At 39.1% G+C, this 17,966-nt stretch overlaps 1 protein-coding gene across 1 annotated transcript in view; it reads left to right on the top strand.

The window, feature by feature from the left end:
• Positions 1-17,311: 17,311 nt before the first annotated feature.
• Positions 17,312-17,966, top strand: part of LOC142855694 (uncharacterized) — a 63,427-nt gene continuing 62,772 nt past the window's right edge. Inside the window, exon 1 of the mRNA XM_075982141.1 lies at positions 17,312-17,399. Coding sequence (XP_075838256.1) covers positions 17,312-17,399 — 88 coding nt within the window. The remainder of the gene's footprint in view (positions 17,400-17,966) is intronic.

Raw genomic sequence — 17,966 nt, 5'->3', positions numbered from 1 at the left:
AATTTGGTATATTGGCCTTCACATAGCAACTGATATTGGGAGATTTTAATACCTCTACCCTGATTTCACTGTTCTATGACCCTCACTTCCTTTTTTCACCATGTTCACCATTGTAACTGAGACCAACCTTCCAATATTGCTTTTGCCAAATCTTTCCAGTCTTGACAGATATGTTCTGCGTTACCACAGATTTACCATCTGCTTTACATAAGGTAAATGTATATTGTATGAAATTATTGCTTGCTTAAATCTCCTTAGTCTAATATTTCTATAGGATTCCATTTAACTTTCTGAAAACTTTGGGGATGTCTATCATCTCCTGGTAGTTCTTGTACAGTAACTGAACAATCTAAGGTTTGTTTTCTAATAACCTTGGACTGCCTTTCTTCAGTTTCATCATGTGGTGTTGCAGTACGTTCTTTAAATTTCTCTGTCTGTATCTAAGTAGTTTTCTTATTTTCAATTATGAGTTTTTCTAAGACTAGTATATTATCTATAGACTTTTCATGTTTGGCACATCATCAAATGCCTTTTTTATTTGGTACAAAAAATCCTTAAGATTTCTATTAGTGATAAAATAGTAATTACCAGACTGAAGGAAATTATAATCAGCACTATGTCAATACTATCTCAGTCATTTACCCCCTTATTTACTGCTTCCATTTTCAAGCCATCCAGAGTAGCATTATACAGGGTCCTAGTACCCTAAATTGTCATATTTCACACCTTAACTTTGGAAAGATGTATTACTTACCTCTTTCCTTAAGGACTCCCTAGATGTCTCTCTTTTTTCTCTTTTATATTTCTTTCTTTTTTTCCTTTTTTTGGTTTTTCAATACAGGGTTTTTATGCTGCCTGGCCTCCCTAGGTGGCTTAACAAATATTATGACTTCTTAGTTTGTCCACAGCTAGTGTTATTTCTCTGTCTTTGTGATCATATAGCATGTTGGATGACAATTGTTTTTTTTTAAGACAGAGTTTGTGTATAACTTTGGAGCCTCTCCTGGCACTTGCTCTGTAGACCAGGCTAGCCTCAAGCTCACAGAGGTCCTCTCCTGCATCTGTCTCATCAGTGTTGGGATTAAAGGTGTGCCACCATGACCCAGCATCAATTGATGCATTATATCTGCAGCACAATGATTACACCTGGTTTTATTGCTGCCTCAGTTGCTGACTGTGCCTCTGAAGCCACTTCCTCATCACCTTCATGTAGGGAGACAAATGTTTAAGTCTCTGACTTTTATGGTACTAATAAATATCCCTGGACTAGATGCTGGGGTGATAAACTGCTATCTCAGAGAGGCAGAGAAAGCAGCCAGATGACCTTTCTCCTTCACTGATGTCCCAGAAAGAGACTTCTCTTCTGCCATTCCGAACCAAAAAGGAGCAGCAAACTCAAAGTCGCTCTCTTCTATTTCTTTTTTACGTCTCTTTCCATCTTCCTGACTCTCTCTTACTCTTTTTTTTTTTGTTGTTGTTGTTTGTTTTTTCAAGACAGAGTTTCTCTGTAGCTTTGGTGCCCTTCCTGGAACTAGCTTTTGTAGAACAGGCTGGCCTCAAACTCCCAGAGATCCGCCTTCCTCTGCCTCCTGAGTGCTGGGATTAAAGGCATGCACCACCACCGCCTGGCTCTCTCTTACTCTTTATGACTACTTTCTGTTAATAAGTTGTTTGCTCTGACTCTTAACCTTATTTAATTCTGTTTATTATAAGCATAAATCTCCTTGATTAAGGGTGTGTTCTAGGGCTAGGATGCACTGAAGCTAGAGGCAGGTTGTTCTAGTAAATAGCACAATCTTGGAGATTTGCAGTGATCAAATATTTTACAGCACAGTGAGTAATGCAGGAATGACTATAACTGATCAAAGTGTTGTAATACATAACTGAGTGCTCAGCCTTAAGTCACATATCTGTATAAATTCCAGGAAACACCATGGAAGAGGGAGTGTAATTAATGGAAAAATAACCTAAAATTCTGTCTTCTGGACGTAACTTGGTAATTGCATATGCAAATTAAGTACAATTGTGATTATCTCACAAAATTATGCCTGTCAAATCATACCATGGGCCAAGTTCACTGGCACATGTCTATAATTTTAACAGTTTCTAAGTAAAGACAAGAGGTTCTCCTAGAGTTTAAGACTAGAAGCCTTGTCTATTCAGTGAGTTCTTAAAGAGCCAGGCTAGAAAGAGACCCTTACTCAAAATAATGAAAAGAATTATTCCATTATGTTTGGGGAAGGTGCTCATAAGTTGCCACCCCTCACTAAGGAGCTATTACCAGTTGAGTAAGTTTTCATTGGGAATGCATGGCTACTAGTGGATTGCTCCTACTCCAGTAGGTGTCTCTACACCTATGCTTATACAGTATTATCCATTAAACTTGATAAGTTAATTTTAGAAAGGGAAAAGCCATAAAATTGAGACAGGGATATGTTGAGGATGGATGTGGGATGTATATATATATATATATATATATATATATATATATATATATATGATCAAAATGCATTATGTGCATATAAAATTCTCAAAGAATAAAAAGAAAAGAGACAGTTGGATCCACATGAATCTAAAGATATTTTTCAACAAAGGTTAGAGTTGGCAAGATAAAAATAATATTAATGTGGTAGTTTGAAGGAAAATGACCCTCAGAGGATCATATATTTGAATGCTTGATCCCTAGTTGGTGGAACATTTTAAGGAAGATTACATTGTGTAGCCTAGTAAAGAGGAGGAATATAACTGGGCATGGGTTTTGAGATTTCAAAACCGCATGCTGTTGTCTGTTAGTCCATTTTCTGCCCCCAGTTTGTAACTCAGGATGTAAGCTCTTAACTCCTGTTCCATTAACTTCCTCCAGTGATATTTTGGAACAATATGGAAGACTTTAGGACATTGGACTATGGAAGTGGTGGAAATGTATAAGAGTAAAATGGGACACCCTAATAGGAAGTTGGAAGACAGTGGTGGTAAAATTGATTGGAAGCTGTAGGACTAGGTCAAGAGGTTTCAAGGGGGATCAATAATAGCAACTGAATTAGAGACCTTTCTTGTGAAGTTTTGATAAAGAATAGGATGCTATGGGATAATAGGATGCAATGTAAAGATTTGTCATTCCATTGGTTTAGTTAAACACTGATTGGCAGGTAATCAGACAGAAAGTGTAAGTGGAGCAACCAGACTAACAGAATTCTGGGAAGATGAAAGGTAGAGATGTTGTCAACATCTATATGCAGAAGAAAAAAGATGATAATGCTGCACTGAGCTAAAGTACCAAGTCATGGGACTAACCAAAGAAAGAATTTATGTTGTAAGAGCTAGCTTATGGTAAGCCTGAGCCGATTGTCCAAACCATGTTGTAATTAATATGGTTTCTGTGTGATTATTTGGTTCTGGGCAGCTGGGAAACAAAAGCACATGTCCATCTACAAATGAAGTTCAAATGTTTGACAAGATTTTCCACCAAAGACTGAGAAAGTCTTTTTTTTTTTAAGTTAAAAAGGCTTCTAGACATCCAAGAACAGGGTCAAGCACAGTGTCTTGGTAACTATCTGTTCTTCAGTAGGCTCTGTGTGATGGTGGTGAACAGATGTACAATTCCTTTAAGAAAGTCTTCCTGACCCAGAATTAGCAGCAAAAACTTCATGGTGACTTTTTTAAGAGATCATGTCACTAAACACTTAAATGGTGTTGATAAGCAGCTGGCATCAGGCTTCTTCATGGTGGCATGGACCTAGAAACTCTACAGAGCTGTGACAATAAACAAGGCTCCCACCCATACTTCCATCACAAAACTATACTCTCAGGAGGCCAAGAAATGGGGCAGAGCCAGCCATCAAGGTTGCTGCTTTAATCCTAGCCATATCACTTAGCAGATTAAATACTGATTTGATCAGAAAAAGAGAGAGATATACAGTAAAGACATTATGATAGAGAAACCCTCTAAACATTTTACAGTGTGTTAAAAAATATATGTATACTTGAGATAGAAAAGAAAATGGGTACAGAAAGTTTATACGAACTCACAATGATCTGCTTGTTTCTGTCTCTTAAGTGCTGGGATTTAAAGGCATATACCAGCATGACTGGCCTACTCTACTTTTTTGTATAAAGAATAGATCATGTAGTTGGAAGTTTTTCTGCCCTCACCTCCCACTCCTTGTTCAAGCAACTGCTTACAAATTACTACATGATCTATTATTATCCATCACCTTCCAAATCTTTAACTAGTGTCATTTGACTTGAAATCTTTAACATGATGATGGCATCAGAGATAATCTTTTTGCTCCACCACCAATGTAAAACATTTTCTGCTAAGAAATGACCTTGTGGGTTGTCTACAGAACTGTAGATGGACTGTGAAGGATCTGAAACTGCAGAAAACCACAGCAGATTGGCTGGGGTAGGACTTGTCAGAAAACTGTTTACACAGCTGTACCTGTTCTCAGATGCTGAGACTCGTGGGACATTAGAAACCTCCTCTAAAGTCTATCACTGAAGAGCACTGAGACAGCTCTTGGACATGAGCATAGATAGACAGTTTGAAAGGAGTCATTTTACTGAAATGACTAAATACAGACCCAGTCATTTTTATCATTAAAGCCTTGTTAGCAATTTACTATGAAGGGGGGTTTCTGCATTTGTATACATGCGTAAAATACTTGAAGGTAGAATTTGATATCACCCTCAATGAGGAAAACCATGGTGGCAATTCCTTTGAACATGGCAGCAGGCACCTATTGAATACCTTATATGCACATTACTGGGTTTGATATGGAACAAAGGCAATGGTGTCCTGTTCAGTTTGAGCCCTGGGATTTTACTCCAGTGTTGGTGATTCCTCATGGACCCTGTCTTTCTTTTATTCATTCTACAAGTAAGTAATGGAGGTGGGTGATATTTCATTGCAGGAGAGTTTGCCTTTGTAAAAATTTTGCTTGTTTTTTTTTGTTTTGTTTTGTTTTGTTTTAGAGAAACTCCCCGTGGGGGTGCCCTAACAGGTTCGGTCTTTTTATATGCTCACCAATCATGGGGGCCACTCATTGCAATATTGGATTTGTAGCAAGTTCAACAGCCGTACATTACATTATTCAACGTCCATTATTCTTTAATCTAAGGTAGGTAAAATGTCAAAACATTTGTAAGAAGCCTGTTACATGTCACCCATGGTGACGCTCCATTTTTGATCTGCTGAAACCATTATACAGAACCAATTTTTAATGTGTGATAACATCAAGGATAATAACTAAGAGTATAACGTTTAGAGGTGCTTGGGAGACCATAGATGACTCTAAATTAAATAGGTGTTCAGGTATGAGTTGGTAAACATATCTTAAACCTAAAGTACAATAACATTATTCATGACCTCTACTTTTATGACCACTTATGAATGTTTTTCATTACTTCTTTTAAATGGCTGGCACCTTAGAAAATGAAAGGCAAGTGAAACCATGGAAATAACTCAATAATCACAGTAAATATGATTGGTCTGCAACTTGCAAATATTTTTATAAACAGTCAACATCTTTTACAAAAATGAACAAACAATGTGAAGGAAAGTCTGGACAGGATTAAAACCAATACCATACAGACTATAATTTAGTTCATTAGAAATATTGTCAAAATGTTTTTGGAATTTGCTTCTCAGTTTACATTTTTTAATTTCAAGGAACCTTTTATAAATATTTGATGTCTAATCTTATTATATTCTTGAGTTCTAAGAACAAAATACTTATGTTTCTGTTTGATATTTCAAAGCACTGCACTGACAAGTCCCCAGAAGAACAATATTACGGATCACAAACATCACAATTTTGTTAATACTATCTTTAGAATGTGTGTACATACATACACTCACACACAAATTAAACATACTCATATATGCCTGGCAAGTATGCAATATTTATCCGTACCACCATCTCCTTCTATAATCTTTATTTTGTAACATAGTCTCTCTTTAATTCCCAGTATGACCATGTATGCTTTATCATTACTGTTTATTTTTAAATACATCTTTATCACATATTAGTTTTTTGTTTGGTATAAAATTTATTAATTTATTTAAATATATGTGTGCTCTGTCTGCACATTTGCCTGCATGTCAGAAGAGGGCATTATAGATTATTGTAAGCTATCATACATAATGGCTGGTCTCGTATGCTCTGGGTTCCCTTATTTCTCCCTTTTATCTCAGCACCTATATAAGGCAGCTCTTGACCCCAAATATGAGCCTCTTTTTGCACTGATTATTAATCCCTTTTGTCAGTTTCAGCAGACCATTCTAGCATGAATGACAAGCCAGCTGGCCAAACTAATGACTCTTACCTGTGCCTCTCAATTAGTAAAGAGACAGTCCCTAAACCTTAATAAAGATTCCCAAACTGCCTTCCACATTCTCCTATCGCATACAGTTTTCTGGAATAAGCATGGACTAACAACAAACAGAGGGTCAATAACCAAATTATGGACTTGCTAAAGGCCTCTCATCTTCCCACATTCACAGGAATTATTCACTGCAAAAAGTACCAAGCAGACAATTCCATTTTCTCTAACAGAAAAAAAAAAAAACAAAAACAAGCCAGTGAGGTGGCTATTGCCAAGGCTCTCAAAGGCCTGGATCCCTCTCACACATTACATGACATCTTTACTTTAGATCCTACATCTGTACTGTCATCCACAGATGCTCCATAGAGTCTCCCTAATGAGTTCTTTCAGCCTAACATCCAGGCGTTGTCTCATTTCATCAAAACCTATTTACAACTCAAACTTGAGAATCTAACTTTCCTAAATGCTATCACCTCTTCTTGTATGATTTGTTGAGTTCAATGAGTGGTTGTGATAGATGTTATAGTAAGGCTTACCTATGACTTCTGCTTCCTATGTGAGTTGTCATGGGTCCTTAATTAGGATGCAAAATATTCCCCACCTTGCATAAAAGTTAAATGATTTTGAATATGAGTCATGTTTCTTTGGATACCAATAAAGGCAGCCTCCATACGTCTCTGGTTAATGTCAACTGTAATCTCGAGTTGATCATACAGAAAGCAAGTAAAGGTTACAGGTGTTTTAGAAATCTATTTAGGTGATATAGTGATAATAATCTGCTGGTGAGCAGTCTGTAGACTCCTACAGGTGGTCTGGTTTAACCTTTTAGTATAGATTTCCTGAGCCTTTGAAATATTTATTTAACAATAGCATAGAGGGGGAAAGAATTCTGAAACATTTTTCACTATCATAAATCTCTTACGTGTATTTTTAGAATTTTCAATCTTGCCTTAAACACTTTCTTATACCTTCAAAACAGTGTTGAGCTTTCTCATTCTCAGACATTAATACACTTTCATAGACTCTCATTGCTACTGGGCTGCATTTTTACCAATAGCCTCTCCTAGTCCCTCTTTAAGAACTTCAGTTCTGTAACACACTGCCAAGTCTCAGTTGCTCTCCGTGACCTGTTCATGTCTTTTAAAACTAATATGAGGTAGAAGACTCTTATATTGCAAAGCTCAGGTACCAGCATGAGCAACATTCCTATATATGAGTATGCTTACGGAGTTGAAGTTTTAATACCTTATTAAACAAGGAATGTTTTTTAAATACTATCTTTCAAAAACCTTGCTTTCATTATTTATCATTTTGGGACAGGAATTATTCTACTAAAATACAGAAAATGGTCATGGGGGTAAGCTCAGTTGAAGTAGAACTGAATAAAGAAGTTTTAGAAAACTGGATCAGTCATTGACAGCCTGCTATAGAGCAGTTTTCTGACCTTATCCTTACTATGACACCAAGATGTAAATCTGTTCCAATTGTCTTCCAGATACATGCATGTTCCTAGAAAAAAAGTTCTGCTGCTGTATCAAAAAAGTCAGGTCTGGCAAAAACTAACTCTCCAAAGTGTATTTTAACCCCACCCATTTTCAAGAATTTTCATAAGTTTCTACTGCTGTCTGAGCCAAGACCAACTTACAGAGGGCCTTTTAGATAATTGCAACACTTGTACCAGCCCCTGGAACTTCATTCACCATTGGTACCACGTCTTCTGGCTCAAATGGACACGTATCCACCAAAATCTGAATTTACATGGCATATCTGTTTTTGTGTCTCACTTATTCACATGTGCCTGTCCTGTATGGCCAGTGCATTTCTCTTTCCCAATTTTGCTGACAGTTAATGACCCTTCCCATGGTTAGCCCCATTCATAGAGCCAGTAATAACAATCTATTTTTTCTTCTTCTAGCAATTCGCCTCTTCATCTCCCTCAAGGAACAGGTGCCCCAAATCTCCAGGAAGACAGTAAACTAGATGCCTCTCTAGCCACACCTCCTGATGTGCGTGAACCCACCAACTCCCAACTCTTCCATCTCCCATGTTGCTCCATGCCCGCAGGAAGTAGCTAGACTTGAACTGGCGCCCCTATACCCAAATAGTCTGGGAGGTTTGGTTGGAAGCTTCACTGCAGCTGCTGATATCTTATACCCAAAGAGTTTGGAATTTTTATGTCCAGGCTTCACCCCAGCCCCTGGCATCCATATATCCAAGGAGTCTGGAATGTCTGGGTGGAAAGTTCCATTCCAACCCCTTTGCCTGGGAATTGCTTCAGTCCAGACTACACTTCAGAGAAAGCCTGCCAAATGGTGCCGCCTCCTAAGAGATGCTCAAGACCACTCCCAAGGGCCATTGAAACTGACCCCTGGAGAAAAAACACATGATCTTCCTGGTCTTTCTCTCCCTTCACCCTGGTCTTCAGGTTTTCTTTCCTGGCTATCTGGAAGCACTGACATCGATTAAACCTCAGCTTTTTCTAATTCAGTTTAACTTGTTCTAATTTGGATTATTGTGTCAGCAGAGAAACTATCAGGCCAAAAAAACTTTTCACTTATTAGAACAGGATGTTGGTTAGAGGGGAGGGTCTCTTGGACAATAAACAGAAATATGTAAGAGACACTGCAAACTGGTAGAGATAGGAAGAAATAGAGGAGGATGGAGCTAGTTTAGATTTAAGGGATTTTATATATCAGGTTTTTATGCAGTGAAAGAAGTTGCCACTCTTGAAAATTGACTTTGCTACTTTTGGACATTGAACCTTATTTAGGTCAATCTGTTCATTTCTATAGAGTGGAGCTTTAATAAATTCACATTCATGGAGGAAGAGAAGAAAGGTTGTAAAATGAACTCCAGTAGAAGGGTTTTTTATAAGCTCCAACCGGGATCTGAGAGGCAAAGGAGATAGCCTTAATGACACAAAGAAACTGTGAGACTTCCAGGACAGAGCTAACAGACAGGAGGACAAGATCACAGAGACACATAAGTGCTTAAGGATGCTGCAAAATTTAGCAGGCAGTCACTAAAGGGAAGAGACAAGAAAACAGGGAGGGCTCTAATAAAGGGAGAAACACAAGTGTCTTAATAACTAGAGAGCTGCCCATGTAGTCATGTATTGGAGGGCATAGCAAGCTCAAGGAAACAGAGGATACTTACTGAGGAGGCAAAGAGAGATGAAACGTAGATATAGAGGGAAGAAACAGCTGAAGAGACAGTGACAAGAATTTGGAATGAAATATAATGGTAGAATAAGCCATTAGAAACAAAAGATCCTTATGCTCTTTAACAGAATCAAATAGGCAACATAAATCAAATTTGAATCTTGCTTCTGAGTGACCTTGTTTACATGCTATTTGAAAGACCTAGGTAAGAGATATTCAATCTTTTGTTTAGAGTTTCATGTTGGGAGGGCCCATTGAAGCTAATGTGGGTTGGCTTTTATAGGGTGAAGGGAAGCCACTTCTAAGTTGATTAAGTTGGAGACCCTGAGCCATGTAGGTGGTTCTGTTGCTGTTTTCAACCCTAAGTCTGGGGAAAGATGTGGGAGGACAGAAGAGTCTTTCTTAAGAAGTCAAAGGTAAGAGACTTAAGTCCCTTAAAATTTTGGGAAGAGACTGGATGATGCAATTGGTAGTATTTTTCAATTGGATGACATGAGGGAAAGGATGTTACAGAAGGGTTCTGGCTGTCCCATATTTGGAGATACAACTAGAAGGCCTGGAAAGGGAAAGATGTGTCAGATTGTGCGGTTTGAAGAGGGGGAATGCCAGTAATGCTGGGATCAAGTGGATGTGGGATCAAAAGAAATAGATGTTCCCACTCTGGCTAATGAATCAGTACCCATAAAAGGGACAGGACAGGTTTTTACTACTAGGTAATAGTGAGAAAGAGTGATACCCTTAAAAGTACAACTAAATGGTAGGGTTTGGTGAGGTAGGAAAGACTGTCCCTCTTCCCTAATAACAGGGGAGCAAGGAGTGTAGCAATAATAATGAGAACCCTGTGACAGATATTAGGGTTTAAGCTGAAGATCATAAAGGTAAGCAACCAACCAACAGAAAGTTCTTACCTCCAGCAAGACTGGGTGATCCTAACCTCAGCATGAATGCAGACTCTAGACTGAGACCCTGAGTTCCTCTCTCCTTCCATCTTCTATTCCTCTCTAGTGCTGGAATTAAAGAAGTGTACCAACACTGCCTGGCATCAATGGCTAACTAGTATGACTTCTGGAATTAAAGGTATATGCCATCATTACCTGCCCCGTATGCCTGGCTAGAGCTAATAGCTTTGCACTCTGATCTTCAAACACAAATATATAACAATATAATTCTACTTTTGCCTAAAATAAAAATAATGCTGTTGTTAATATAAGAAAAACTATATACAGTAAGTATGATAACTATATACAATATATACAGTGAATAAGTACAGTCCATTTACATTAGACAAATTCATAATTAAGGAAAACAATAACTATAACTAACCATTCTTCAACTCCATCAAAGACTCCAAAAGGATATAATATTACCTAAGCAAACAAGAAATAAGCAACTTCCAAACTCTAGAAATGACAGAGACATCTCACTTCCTGGACAGTCACCCAAAGTTCTTCTGTACCGTTGGGGCATTCGTCTTCAGCCTTCAAGCCCATAGTATCCAGCAGACATTTCCATGAAGCAGGAAAATTCAAAGGCAGTTCAGTCACATTTTTCTGTGTCCTGCAGAATGTCTCACAGGCTCTTTCATGAGTCAGGAACCCTGAAAGACCATCTCACCTTTTGGCAAATTCAGCAGTCCTCTCTCTGCCTGTTCTTTGTGTCCAGTTTATGCAACAGTCCAGGCAAGAGCAGTTTCTCGCCCAAATGGCTAAACAACCTCATAAGGAGATTCTTCAATACCCATCTTCCTCTTGAAGTAGATTGGTGCTGCCAGATGTGTCTCATTGTCATGAAAAGCCCTAAGTTATTAAAACATTTAAAATGCCATATTATGTAGTCTTTGAAAGATATGAAGAATGCCTATCTGACTAAAGTATATCTCTATATATCTAGAAAATCCAACTAACATGACTACAAGCTTGACTATTATTGATGATTATCCATTAACAACCTATATTTCCTAATTATACATTACATTTTAATGAACTACACAATCACAATACCTTAATCAAGATCAAAAATACATATAACAAAATTGACCTTAAATTTCTATCAATAAGGCAAAATTTATACCAATGCAAATTATCCATATCTGTATCATATCCCCCTTTAAATGTAAAAGAACATTTATAAACAATATTTGCAAATATGGGCACATTATTTCTTTCCAAACTGCTTCATGCTGAATGGGGGCACTGTTAATCAGGGCTTTTATGGTGTAACCTGTGTGCCAGGTTCATCTCAGTTGGCAGTTGACTGAAGTCAACCTTTTTTGAGGGTTTTCACAGCAACTTTTCCGGAGGTCATGGTCTATCATACCATATTGGGATAGAATCAATCCACAGGGTCTCATCCTCTACAAAAACAAAAGAAGACCCTCTCCAAAGCATCATATCCTTAGACCCAAATTCTGAAATCAAGAAACCCTTATGATATCCATTCTGGTTTAGCTTGGCAACCCATATAATGAAATGTTTCTTTGTACTTAGCTCCTTCACAGTCAAAAATTTTAAAGAAAACACAATGTACATAATCCAGACTCTCTGTGAATTTTCCATTTTTTATTTCTTTTTTTATTTTTTATTGAAAAAAAATTTCCACCTCCTCCCAGCCTCCCATTTCCCTCCCCTTCCTCCCACTCATCTCCCCCTCACCCCACTCCTTTCCCCCTCCCTCTCCAGTCCAAAGAGCAGTCAGGGTTCCCTGCACTGTGGAAAGTCCAAGGTCCTACCCCCTCCATCTAGGTCTAGGAAGGTTAGCATCCAAACTGGCTAGACTCCCACAAAGCCAGAACATGAAGTAGGATCAAAACCCCATGCCATTCCTTGGCTTCTCATCAGTCCTCATTGTTCAGAGAGTTCGGTTTTATCCTGTATCAAATAATGCACAATTTATCTAAGCAGAATAAGCTTAGATGGGTGGAATCCTGCAAAAACATGTCATCATTTTTCTATCAATTTCCATAAGCCATTTGATTTCATAATTCCTATAATTTCCATGAAAATTTGAGAAGAATCCACTAGACTCAAACCCCACGGTCTCAAAAAAATATGTTGTTGGAGACCATATGTCACCTTGGAATTAGAAAATGTTGACCAAAGCAGGACCAAGAGCAACAAGAAGCATATACTATTGATATTTTAGAATGTATGAATAATAAAAAAGGTTTTAGAACTTTCAGGTACTACAACCTATGTGCTTCCTGTGAAATAATCAGGAGAATTGGATATTGGCTATATAATTTAGTTTTGTTTTTAAATCTCTGGAATTTGAAACTCACTCTCTCTGTTTCTCTCTCTCCTCTCTCTCTCTCTCTCTCTCTCTCTCTCTCTCTCTCTCTCTCTCTCTCTGTGTGTGTGTGTGTGTGTGTGTGTGTGTGTGTGAGAGAGAGAGAGAGAGGGGGGGGGGGAGGGGTAAGTATGTATTCCTATTATTCTGGAACTCACTATGTAGACCAGAATGGAATGAAACTCAAAGATCCACCTTCCTCTTCACTGCTGGGAATAGAAATGTATACCACAATGTCCAACATATTTTAGTGCTCTTGACATCTTGCTTTGAATGATGAGCCCCAGGGCAGAGGAAAAGTGTATGGAGGTTCCATGAATGGGTTGCTCAGCAGAGCTCATATGCCTAAGGAGTAGGGGGTGCATTTTCCATTGTGACCAGCAGGAGGCATGGGGCAGTAAGGGCCTCCAGGACTAGGGGACCTGGTTCCCTGAACTGAGGAGGGATTGCTTGAGCCACTCCAAGAGCTTGGGTTTGGAGCACGGTAGACAGGCTATTTCACATTTCAAACTCTGAGTTCCTTCCATCCTGGAGGGACCTGTAACTTCACATGATAGCTTACTCAACTAGACCTCTAACTCACATTGTTTCCTTCAGTTGAGATGTGCTACAGGAGGATTCACTGAAGAGGCAGAGAGAGGAGGATTTGAAGTTTAAGTCCAGCTTGGGATTTTTTTATTATTCCAAACATTTTCAGCATGAAAAATCTGAATCCAAAGCATCCTTGCAAAAGCCATAGAGCTCCTCCTTGCACTCCAGCTGTGCTCAGCTACCTTTACCCTGTTCTGATCAGCTGCTCCAGTCACACAAGCTCCATTCTACAGCGGAAATGTCTTTGCCTATGTCCAGAGGGCACATCAGACACCGTCCCACATCCGTGACTCCAGGCCACATTCCTTTCCTATCAAACTAGGTTTCCTCAGATCTGCCCAATCAGCCACCTGCCCCTCTGGTTCTTTGTCTTTTATTCTTCCTGGTGAGAAGCAGAGAGCAGGCATCCCCCAGATCAGATGTGATCACTGCAAATACTCATGACTTATCCAGTCTTTGTTTTTACCTCCAACCCCGGAAAAGTTACTCACGGATCTTAAATGTGAATAAGCTCAACAGAAATGTTGTTTCGCAATGGCAGCCTGATGAGGGTATAGCCTGTGTATATCCTGCCACAGACGGGGCAGACCAGCGTAATGCCTGAATCTTAGCAGTCAAAGCAAATAAAAAAATGACTATGTATACAATATGCATGTGGCACACTTTCAGTCATTCTGAACCTGTTGCTTCTTTTAAGTAATTTGAGAAGGAAAAGAAAATCAGTATTCTATGTGTCTGTGTCATTTCTAACCTGGAATAGGCTCTTACTTTGAGTTTTATACAGGAAGCTCTTGTAATGGGGAATAAATCCTGTTCTGACCATCAGAGACATGACTGTTGAAGATGTGATATGAATTCAGGTGGTGAGACACATGCAGTCCTGACCATAGGAACCCCTAAGCTCACCTCTAACCAGATCCCTGGAAATCTCATCCATTTAGGTCTGGTCTACACACTCCTTATTAATTTTGATTTTCTGAGATAGATCATTCTCTAAAGCCCAATCACATGAGAAACTCACAGAAATCCCCCTTAGATTCTCCAGTGCTTTAATTATGAGTGTGAACAATCATGTCCAGCTATGTTTATTTAACCTTTAGTAAATTAAGTTTTGTCATTTAAGAAAATTTCATTATACAGCCCAAGCTGAGTCCTCAATAGCTCTCTCTGTCTTGCTCTCCTCAATGCTTGCATACTTTTGATCTGCTCTTGAAATCCCTGTGTCCTCCTTCAACTCTAGCACAGGCAGCATTGAACAGCCCAGAACAGCTCATAATTTCTCCTGGCCCACCCTACCTCCATCAAAGACTCCTTCCACATTATGGAGGTTTCTTCCCACACTTCCATGGCTTTCCAAACCAAAGAATCTGCTTCTTCCTGTATCCAAGCCACACTCAGGAAAGTCAAGTTATAGGATGAAAATTATCCCTTGGACTTTGAAGATATCTGAAACAAGGTGTGCTGGTGTTTATCTAAATGGTGAGAATAGGAGACCACCTCCACCATTTAAGCCAAATTCCAAGCAATCTTGATTTTTATTGGGGTGCAACTGAGTACTCAATAGCCACTGCTTAATAAGTTGAGTAAAGAGAACGAGCAGTCCAAATTCACCTCTTTGCCCCTTTTAAGGAGTAAAATCACTACTAGTTTTACAGAATTGAGAAATGTGGCAAGAGGAAATAAAAAAAATACTTAAAAAAGACATAGTGTTCAGGGAAGGTCAGGACGACTCAGGGAGGGACAGGGGAAGTAAGGATTTTCTCAAAAACAAATCAAAGGCTTGGGAATGTGAGGTTCCAGTAAACAGTGCTACTTAACACTCATAGTAAATAGAAAATTATTTTTAAAATACAGCCGAATGGATCGTGCCTTTAAATGGATTTAGGCAGATTCCTGTTGGCTTTAATAGAAATGGCCCCCATAGGCTCATAAATTTGAATATTTGATCCTTAAGGAATGGAGATACTTGCAAGGGATTTGAGGGGTATTGCCATGTAGGAGGAAATGTATCACTGGGGTGGTCTTTGGTGTTTCAGAAGACCAAGGCAGACCTAGTGGCTTCCTCTCACTCTCTTCTTCTCTCTCTTCATGCTGTCTGCGGATCTGGATTTAGAACTCTCTGATTCCATAACACCATGTCTACATGCATACCTCCATATTCCCCACCACAAGGACAATGGAAGTCCAGTTAAATGCTATTCTTTATATGGCCGTGGTGTCTCTTCATGGCATTAGAATAGTAAGACACAATGATATGGAATCTGCCCCAGGCCACATCTCTATGGGCACAAATCCTCCACATCCCATTCCCAGCCTCTTGCCTGAGAATCTTAGAGCCTGACCTTAGGCTGATAAATTGAGGTCTCCCCTATCTTGAGAAGGCAGAAGCTCAGGACACAGTGTGCATTTCATTGAGTGAACACTTATTCTTACCATAAAGTTTCTTTCCTCCTTCTGACTTCAGGCTGTCTTTTAGTTGTAGGAAAAGATTTTGACCCTGTCACAGGAAGGAGATCATTAAACTTGGAAACCCCTAATATTTTAGTGAAAGCATAGCATCAAGTACTGACCAGAAAAGTTTAAAAAGAGTAAGAGCATATCAAAGACTTAGGAGGGGAAATGGTGGCACTTCCCCCTTCTTCAAAATGAGACAGTTACTAGGGAACAGAAAGTGGGATCCACAGCTGATTGAGGTAAGAGTTCATCCTTTATGATGTCTTGGTATGTACATTTTTTAAATAACTGCTTAAACGTAAGAAATGTGGGAACTGACCTCTGTACAACAGATGTGAGTGACTCTGCCTGTTTCCTCAGGAAGGAGTGTTTCTGGAAAGGCTTCTCAGAAATGCAGATGTCACCAAGAGATTGTTACCAAGTGCAGACAGTCTGAATCTGCATGTTAACAGGGTTTCTGGGTGATGGTTGGAACATTATTCTTTCTGATCCAATGCAACACAGTCTTGGCAAACTATGCTCGGCTTTTACATAGTGAGGAGCCTTATGGGGTTTCATAGCGGGAGGGAAAGAGATTTGAGTCTTGATGCTTCTCCCAAAGTGTTTGTGATTTATATTTGACAACACATTTTAAGATGTATGTACAGATTAATGGAAGTGTAATTTTTAGTGTCTGTTCCCTAACTCCAGAATTTAAATTTCCTTTGCAGCCCACAAGATCATTGTTTAGTGTCTTCAGCCATGTAGAGAAAGAGGTGAAGATAGACACCCCCTCATCACAGTTGACTGAAGCCAGAGCAGGAATTAACACATGCAGATGGTGAAACTTCTACCTAAACTCAGGGATGTTGGTCTTTTTTACTCTTCTTGCAGGGATTTTGCATCTATAGTGACCTCAGTCACAAGTATCTCTGACTCCAGCAGTTTGTCACTTTGCCCTTTAATTCCATGCCACTTTCCTCTCTGACTTTCTGTCCAGGTCTGATTTGCCTTCACCTATATGATCTGGAATTTCAGGACTTATAGCAATGCTGATCTTTAAATACAGGACATAAGGCAAGAGATGCAGGTCCAATGTGGGTCTATTTGAAGCTAGACAGAGGTACATAGTGAAACCCTAATTCAATAAGTCAGATAATCAATCAATCAACAAACATTTCCCCACTGAATAACAATGACTTTCATTGAAGTAACACTTTTCTTAAAGTAGTAGTGATGAATCTGAAATGTTTACTGTACTATAGTCCACTTAATTTCACTTCACATAGTCCTACTTTGTAATTCTGTTTCCTCCAGGAACAAAACGCTATGTGCTGAGAGGTGATGTGTTCAGAACTGTTAAGGAGTAGCTAATGAGTCACACAGACAGCTGGATTGTGCTTGCAGAGTGCTTATTAGGAAACACAGAAATCAATGCTTTGTCTCCCTCTCCAGGGTTTCAGGTTTCATCCCTCCTCCTTAGTTCAGGAAAGATTCTTCCTCTCAGTTCAGAGATGCCTGCTGAAGAGGTTGAAGAGACTTCCATGGACATGGTAAAAGCAGAAATGTCTGCCCCAGACCACCTTCTAGAGGGAGACATGGGTATATATTTGATACAATTTGAAGCAAACTGAAAGGGCAGAGAGGAGCCTTCCCAGAGCTTGAGAGGAACTGAATCCCCAGTCTGTTAACTCTGCCATGGCAGGGCTTTGTAGAAGTGGAAGTGCTTGTTGGCCTCTAGTACCTTACTTACTCTATCGAGTGTATAGTACTCAAATAGGCAAGACAAAAATGAATGATCAGTTAATTTTTAGAGCCTGAGGCATAGTTTTTGTTTGATTGTTTTTAGGGAATTGGACTTTTTGTTGTTGTTTGTTTTTTTATTTATTTGTTTTTTCTTCATTTTGTTGTGTTCGTCGGTGTGTGTGTGTGTTTGTGTGTGTGTGTGTGTAGGTTTCCAGTCACCTCCTGATGCCATAATTTGCATTCTTGTGAGTTACAGGAAGTCGCTATAAACCATACTTTTTATGTCCCAGATGGAATGAATTTCAAACACAATACCTTTCAATATTTTCATCTAAGGAAGTTCCCTATGAAGCTAGGGTGTGGGGTTTTCAAATCCAGTGTGATTCAATGAATAGGCAAGGATGAAAGAGGTGCAGTGGCTGG

Source organism: Microtus pennsylvanicus, chromosome 8 (assembly GCF_037038515.1).
Source record: "Microtus pennsylvanicus isolate mMicPen1 chromosome 8, mMicPen1.hap1, whole genome shotgun sequence".
Lineage (NCBI taxonomy): Eukaryota > Metazoa > Chordata > Mammalia > Rodentia > Cricetidae > Microtus > Microtus pennsylvanicus.
This window is presented reverse-complemented; position numbering and strand designations above follow the sequence as displayed.